The sequence below is a fragment of the Tachysurus fulvidraco genome, chromosome 9 (genome assembly GCF_022655615.1).
Source record: "Tachysurus fulvidraco isolate hzauxx_2018 chromosome 9, HZAU_PFXX_2.0, whole genome shotgun sequence".
Lineage (NCBI taxonomy): Eukaryota > Metazoa > Chordata > Actinopteri > Siluriformes > Bagridae > Tachysurus > Tachysurus fulvidraco.
In genome coordinates this window covers 2,325,642-2,333,985 of record NC_062526.1, presented here as the reverse complement: position 1 = coordinate 2,333,985, position 8,344 = coordinate 2,325,642, and the positions used below count along the sequence as shown (strand labels likewise).

Below are 8,344 nucleotides of genomic sequence, written 5' to 3'. Positions count from 1 at the left end.
GTGTGTGTCTGTGTGTGTCTGTGTGTGTCTGTGTGTGTCTGTGTGTGTCTGTGTGTGTCTGTGTGTGTCTGTGTGTGTCTGTGTGTGTCTGTCTGTCTGTCTCTGTGTCTGTCTGTCTCTGTGTCTGTCTGTCTCTGTGTCTGTCTGTCTCTGTGTCTGTCTGTCTGTCTGTCTGTCTCTGTGTCTGTCTGTCTGTCTGTCTGTCTGTCTCTGTGTCTGTCTGTCTCTCTGTCTGTCTGTCTCTGTGTCTCTGTCTGTGTGTCTGTGTGTCTGTCTGTCTCTGTGTCTGTCTGTCTCTGTGTCTGTCTGTCTGTCTGTCTGTCTCTGTGTCTGTCTGTCTGTCTGTCTCTGTGTCTGTGTCTCTGTGTCTGTCTGTCTGTCTCTGTGTCTGTCTGTCTGTCTCTGTGTCTGTCTGTGTCTGTCTGTCTCTGTGTCTGTCTGTCTCTGTGTCTGTCTGTGTCTGTCTGTCTCTGTGTCTGTCTGTCTCTGTGTCTGTCTGTCTGTCTCTGTGTCTGTCTGTCTGTCTGTCTGTCTGTCTGTGTCTGTCTGTCTGTCTGTCTCTGTGTCTGTGTCTCTGTGTCTGTCTGTCTGTCTGTCTCTGTGTCTTTCTGTCTGTCTCTGTGTCTGTCTCTGTGTCTGTCTCTGTGTCTGTCTCTGTGTCTGTCTGTGTGTGTGTAAACATTTTGTCATTCCTCTGTCAGGTGGTGTGTGAGCGGACAGAACCCCAGCGAGTGTTAGGGCTTCACTTTACCGGCCCCAACGCTGGAGAAGTGACCCAAGGGTTTGCTCTCGGCTTCCAGTGAGCAATTCTCCTTTCCTTTTGCCCCTAATAGAGCTTTCACATTACTTAAGGAGATAAGTCATTGCGTGAGGGGAGGACGAGGAGAGAGAGAGAGAGAGAGAGAGAGAGAGAGAGAGAGAGAGAGAGCAAAAGCTACCTCCATTTCTTCTCATGTGGGATAAAAACTACTGCAGACTAATGCAGGGGACAAATAATATATATATATATATATATTATTTTTATTGGTTTAGGTTTAAATGTATTGCTACACTCCTTCACTGTTTGGAAAAACTCTGCCCTCCTAGGCCCCGCCCTCCTAGGCCCCGCCTCTAAAGAAGCTAATCGACCCTGTTAACATCATTAGCATTAATTTAAATGTACCAGTAAGAGAAATCAAACCTTTTCATGACTTGGTGTGTGTGTGTGTGTGTGTGTGTGTGTGTGTGTGTGTGTGTGTGTGTGTGTGTGTGTGTGTGTGTGTTTTCCCAGGTGCGGGTTTACGTTCTCTCAGCTGTGCGATACGGTCGGTATCCATCCCACATGCGCAGAGGAGCTCACTAAACTTCACATCACCAAGCGTTCCGGTCTGGATGCCACGGTAACCGGCTGCTGAGGTTAAACACGCCCCCAGATACCCTGAATACACTTAACACACGGACCCTGTGGACACCAGAATCGCCGTATAACTCTCGCTTAGCATGGTTTCTTCTGCAGCCTGTCATGACCTTTGACCTCTCTAGTCTTTGAGAGCACGGTCCCTTAAGTCGACAAACTTACTCCGTTCATATAGATGTTTCTAAAAACACGTTTTGAGCCCCGACACGAACCGTGTTGCTTATCGCTCGTCGTCTTTAAGCTCCACGATAGTGCAGCGAGACTCAGGAGAAGCAGAACAGGCTCATAAATCAGGATTAAAGCCCCATTACAGCTCGTTGAAAAGAGAGTCGCAGGAGAACGGAGCAGTCCGGAGTTTTTAAAAACATATTCGCAGAATATTGTTGTTTCTCCGGCTCTACTTCCTGTCCATTACTCATTCTCCACAGCTGACACTGATTGATGGGCTCGGTCCGTCACCACGGTGATACACCCCGGTTCCCAGGCAAGCGGACAAACACCGGGCGAGCAGCCTGGCGATCAAACCCCAGGGTCGAGAGAGCGCTTGTTCAACCCTTTTTTTTCTTCTTCTTCTTCTTCTTCTTTAACTACAGAGATTTCCCCTCATCAGAGCACACAGAGAAAACACGCACAAGCTCTCTGTCTAATAAATACCCCTGTTCGCCTGAAGGGGCCAGTATTCACCTCTTTTTCTTTCTGTTTTTACCTCCAGATTGCTTTGGAGTGACAGTTTACAGTCCAATCCAGGTGAAAGTAGCAGCCGAAATAAATCTAGCCTTTAATTTGCTTCTTTAACATCGGCCCAGTTTATAGTCCAGAAATCACAAACTTACAAAATAGTTATTATCTATAATAAAAACAAACAAAAGTCCATCGTATAAAATGACGTTTAGAAGTCATTCTGATTGGTGCAGGGGAAGTAAACACTAGGTAGGAAGGCTGCCTAATTAGGGACCCTCACGAGTAGATCGTCACCATTAACTATTCACACCACCACATTACAGACATTTAAAAAAAAAAAACATCTCTGATATTCGTAATCATCTATCATGAGTTTCGCATCTGTTCTCTGACTAGCTACCGAAGCGTAACCCTAGCGTAAAAACCGCATTACGTTACCATAGAAACGTTCACCTCGTCTGCGTCAGAGGCTCCGTTTTGTCCCTCTGATCTGAAACACACTCGTCGGGAGACTCGTACTGTTTCACCGAGCGGGTTTTCTGTGAGTTTTACCCCAACAGAGAAGGTTTGTTTTTGTCTGATGTGCCTCAGCTCTCTGATTAATGAGGCTCGGAGTGTGTGTGACAGGCTGCTGTGGAGACCGGGACCGAGACGGGACGAGCAACGCTACCAGGTTTATTTGGAAATGAGGAGCGAGTGAAGGGTCCTGTGTTCATGTATTTTAGGAAACGGGGGTGCTGACTGAAGAACCCTGACCCCAGTACACTATCAGTTATAATAACAGCATAGCTGGATCTCTCTCTCTCTCTCTCTCTCTCTCTCTCTCTAACACACACACACACACACACACACACTGTTTTAATTACCATCATATCCCGGTTGACAACATTACCGTGATTGTAGTTCATAACCTTCTGGATTGCTTTGAAAGCTTTCATCTCATTGGTCGTTTTTTTTTTTTTTTTTTTTTTTTTTAAATTAAGCTAAGCTAAGAAAAATTAAGCTGGTAACTTTTACGCATCGCATCGCCTTGTCCGCTATATCGCAATTAAACACAATTACCATCCGATAAATCCGACGTCTAGCTTACTGACTAACTAACCGTGCTAGTTAGCTAGTCGCACAAGCTAGCTTAATAGAGAATAGAGCTCAGTGTAAATATTTGTGCCCCCTCAGTTTTTCTGTGTGAAGGACGACGCAGATGTTTGATCTGTGTGTGTGTTTGATCGCTTCTAATAAGAAAAAATGTCTGGCGTGACTCCAGGAGCAAATAAATTGAAAAGGAAATCTTGAGGATCTAATGGCTGGTGAGACCATGTGACCAATGCAAGATATTAGAGTATATTGATGTCTGGTCCTGACTTGTTTATTTATTTAATTCCTTTTTATCTCCTCGTCATGTTTTTCCTGGTGAGACTCAAACTTTTGCACTCAATTTGAAAACTTAACAATAAGAAACTTTGTGGTTGAACACGGTGAAAAAAATGGTTTAAGCATTTCATTCTAATACACAAACAATCTCCAGGCTGACCGTTCACACACACACACACACACACACACACACACACTATGAGGGGTCAGGGTTGAGCTGCTCAGGGGGTCGGTTAATGAGGACCTGCACTAAAAGCCCTGAGAGGAGAGGGCAGGTCTGATGTGCTCCGGCGTCCCCGCGCTGCGTGTGTGTGTAAATAGTGCAGGTTAATCTTATCTAAAGCTTTGAAACTGTATAATTCATGTGTAAAGTAATAAATGATGAGCGTCTCTGTTTCATTAATCATGCGGTGTGTCTTTTCTTCCCCCCCCCTTCTGAGTGTGTGAGGTCAGAGCTTCACGGGGGTCCGACTGTCATTCTGAGCTCAGCGGAAGGTGTGTGTGTGTGTATGTGTGGTTTTTTATTTGTGTGGATGTGTGTCTGAATGTGTGTGTGTTTGTGTGTCTGATACTGTAATCTTTTTGTGTGTGTGTGTGGAGGAGGTCAGCTCCCCTCTCAGCTTCACTGTTTCCTCATTGACCCTCCAGCGTCCTGTCACTCAAGCCCACGTCGACAATGGAGCAGATTCCTCCGTGTTTGTTTGCTTAGGGACGGGACTCTCATGCATCGCGTCTCTCTTAAAACTTTCCCTCCTGAACGCAGAGCTTTTAGCGTCTCGTCCGCTCTCCGAAATGGAACCAATGTGTCTTAATCCGCCTTGAAATGCACTTAGCAGAACATGTCAACATGTCAGGCTGCACGCGGGCCACGCTGCGATCTTTAATCCGTCACCATTGTGGCCTGACAGTCCACCTTGCTGAGTGTGTGTGTGGCTTCTTACCCAACACCGGCGTACACCAGTAGTAACACACTTCAGCCTTGTGTAAATATTTGAGCAAAGATCTTCCTTTTTTTTTTACCCACAATTCATCTGTCTAGTTTCATTGTGTACAAGAATTTCGAATAACTTTCGAAGTTCCTTGATTCTGCTTCTAGTTGGAGTCAATAAAGTTACGAGCTTTTATTAAACGCAGCATTAAGCCACCTTCGTTCAGCTGAATCCTGACACCATCTTAAATCAATCTCCATCTGTATTTGTAGAACATTACATCATCAGGGGTTTCAGGTACAATAAGTTGATCAAGAGAAAGAACCTCAACTGTCCAGGTAACCTTTAAGGAACCCTTTTGTATCGAACTAAAACTGACGGAAAATCAACAAACTGTAGGAAACTACACAATAAGCATTCAGGCACAATACACCCAAGAATAAGGGAAAACAAATACACACATTGTCATTCAAAATTAGTTTAACAAAAGTGTTTGGCATGAAAGGGGGCACGGTGGCTTAGTGGTTAGCACGTTCGCCTCACACCTCCAGGGTTGGGGGTTCGATTCCCACCTCCGCCTTGTGTATGTGGAGTTTGCATGTTCTCCCCGTGCCTCGGGGGTTTCCTCCGGGTACTCCGGTTTCCTCCCCCGGTCCAAAGACATGCATGGTAGGTTGATTGGCATCTCTGGAAAATTGTCCGTAGTGCGTGAGTGAGTGTGTGAGTGAATGAGAGTGTGTGTGTGCCCTGTGATGGGTTGGCACTCCGTCCAGGGTGTATCCTGCCTCCATGCCCGATGACGCCTGAGATGCACAGGCTTCCCGTGACCCGAGAAGTTCGGATAAGTGGTAGGAAATGAGTGAATGAACGTATGGCATAAAAATTTAAACTATAATGTTATGGGTCAACGTCCAAATCCAAAATTCTACAAGAAAGAAGTCGACACCGTATGATTGCGGTTTCGATTTTTTTTTAATATTTATTTCTCCACGTTTAAATGTTTAAAGGAAAAGAAATGTGTTAATGCAGGAGATATTGGATCTCTCTCTCTCTCCCATGTTGACTGACTTCCTGATGAGGTTGATGTGGGATATTGACACATTGCATCCTGGGATGCCTGTGGGCACATGGTGCTGTTTCTCTGAGGACGAATGCAAACCACAGGCTGTTTATTTATTCTGGGTTTCTTCAGTTGCAGGAGAGAAATGATCTCTTTTTCTTTTTTTTTTGTTGTCTCAAGTCACTTGTGTTTTTACAGATTGTGGATTGTTTGTTAGTGAACCCGGTCCTCTCCAGACAAAACGTGAGCGTGTTTGTGTGTGTTTGGAGGTGGCTGAATCCGGCCCTTGTTTCGCAAAAGAACTGGTCAAGTGATATCAGCCTTTATCATCATTTTTTGGTTTTCCTTTGGTACTGTGAGATTTTCAATCAAGGAGGTGTGGCTTCTGCACCAGTCCCAGAGAAGGAAGCGTGGCCTCTGTAAGCATTATTAGAGTTTAGAATATGATTTGTGGCTTTAAGAATAGATCAGCTTCCACTGCTTCTCCAATCGTCTCTAACAAACCAACCTAAACTCATTCATTCATTCATTCTCTACCGCTTATCCGAACTTCTCGGGTCACGGGGAGCCTGTGCCTATCTCAGGCGTCATCGGGCATCGATGCAGGATACACCCTGGACGGAGTGCCAACCCATCACAGGGCACACACACACTCTCATTCACACACACACACTCACACACTATGGACAATTTTCCAGAGATGCCGATCAACCTACCATGCATGTCTTTGGACCGGGGGAGGAAACCGGAGTACCCGGAGGAAACCCCCGAGGCACGGGGAGAACATGCAAACTCCACATACACAAGGCGGAGCCGGGAATCGGACCCCCAACCCTGAAGGTGTGAGGCGAACATGCTAACCACTAAGCCACCGTGCGCCCCCCCCCCCCACCTCAACTCGAATATGCTAATTAGCTTATTAGTTAAATCAGACCACAGAACCTTTGGGAACTTCTGAAACATTTCAAGAGAACGAGAGAAAGTTTCCATCATAGTTCTACAAAACATCACCGATCTGACCTTAATAAGACTCTCCACCACACATACTTCTGATTTGTATAAAAAACAACACTTTTTCTTACGGTGATGTTCTTCACTAACAGTTCCTATTTTTCTGATTCGGTTCTTGAAATTTTTTTCCAGCATGATGAAGCGGTAAAAGCGATAAAGCGTTCCACTCTGTCAGCGATGCCGGACAGGGAGTGAAGGTCTGATGAATGGTGTTGTGTATAAACAGCTTCCTTTTTCAGCAGTGAAGGTCTGTGAAGGCAGACGGGAGGCAGAGACTCTTGAGATAAGTGTGTTTGTGATGTGTGTAATAGCGCTGCTTGAGACCTTGACTGGAAAGATACCGAATTAATCATTTCTCTTCCCACTGATTCTCCAGATCCATCTCTTGCGCTCCATCCACACTTTTTTTTGAAACATCTCACACACACACACACACACACACGGTGTCTATCAACACAAAGCCGAGAGGGGCTTCCCAAAGACAACACACTCAGGAGATTGTGAGCATCTTCTTGTCGGGTTTTACCTGGAATGTTCGGGTACAATCCTTACTCCCACAAAAATAAAAGGTTTTGCTTGGCACTCCAGTCTTGAGATAAGACAAGTTTGATGTCTAAAGATTGCAGCTATGGTTTTTGTGATGGAGCCAAAAGCTTTCTAGTAAATTCTGCCCACTCGGTTGCCATCTTGCCAACTCTCTCAGATGGTTTTGCTCAGCGGAATAAGAACAACACCAGGAAAATAAATCCGAAACAGATTGACAAGATGATGTTTTTCTAACACAGTTTTGAAAGCACTGTTAAGCGTGACAAAAATGTTGTAAATAACGTGTGGTCTTCAACTCCAAACAAACAAAATACATTACTAATTTCCAACTTCCGAGTGTTAGAATCTGATGGAACATTTTTTTTTTTGCTAACATTTTTAACACAAAAGTGACGTGTGTAAAAATGATCTAATTAAAACAGCCTCTTGCCCTGCGATGGGTTGGCACTCCGTCCAGTGTGTATCCTGCCTCGATGCCCGATGACGCCTGAGATAGGCACAGGCTCCCCGTGACCCGAGGTAGTTCGGATAAAGCGGTAGAAAATGAGTGAGTGAGAGTGAGAAAACAGCCTCTGATTTCCACTTTACCGTCCAAAAATTTGTGCATCTTGATATGTGCTTGTTGAACACCTCGTTCCTGACCTTTTCTAATCTTTGCTGTTATAAAGAGCTTCAGTCTTCTCTTCCTGGAAGGCTTTCCAATAGGTGTTGGAGCATGGTGGTGGGGATTGAGATCATTCACACGTTCTACAAGAGCATTAGTGAGATCAGACACTGATGTCGTCAGAGTCAGGGCTCTGTGCAGGACACTCTGGTTCTTCCAGTCCTGCCTTCACCTCCACACCATGTGTTCATGGAGCACATGATGGAACAAGGTTTGTGCTTTTTAGTTCCAGTGAAGGAAAACTGTAATCGATTCTGTAACAGTGTAAAAAGAGAGAAAGCTATGCGTGCTGCCACAAAACACTGCGACTTTGTGGAATTGTTTAGTATCTCAAACAGTCGTGTGGTTTGGTTTTTGACCTTTTACGACCCAGTGGTATCTTAAAACGTGGGCAAAATGTCATCCAAACTTCTTCTTTAGCTGATCGTTTTCTGTCACGTCCCTCAAGAATTAGACTCTGGACATTTTGTGGGGATGTGAGTCGAATCCCATGTCCATAAAGCTGCCCCTGCTAGGTCACTGAGTAATCCCCTTAATCCTCAATTGCTCCGTTGTATAGTAATATACTAAATGAAGGCAGGATTCATTCATTCATTCATTTTCTACCGCTTATCCGAACTACCTCGGGTCACGGGGAGCCTGTGCCTATCTCAGGCGTCATCGGGCATCGAGGCAGGATACACCCT

At 45.1% G+C, this 8,344-nt stretch overlaps 1 protein-coding gene across 1 annotated transcript in view; it reads left to right on the top strand.

The window, feature by feature from the left end:
* Nucleotides 1-3,851, top strand: part of txnrd2.2 (thioredoxin reductase 2, tandem duplicate 2) — a 30,637-nt gene extending 26,786 nt beyond the window's left edge. Inside the window, exons 16-17 of the mRNA XM_047818996.1 lie at nucleotides 702-799; nucleotides 1,271-3,851. Of these exons, the coding sequence (XP_047674952.1) occupies nucleotides 702-799; nucleotides 1,271-1,394 (222 nt within the window). The 3' untranslated portion in view covers nucleotides 1,395-3,851. The remainder of the gene's footprint in view (nucleotides 1-701; nucleotides 800-1,270) is intronic.
* The last annotated feature ends 4,493 nt before the right edge of the window (nucleotides 3,852-8,344 follow it).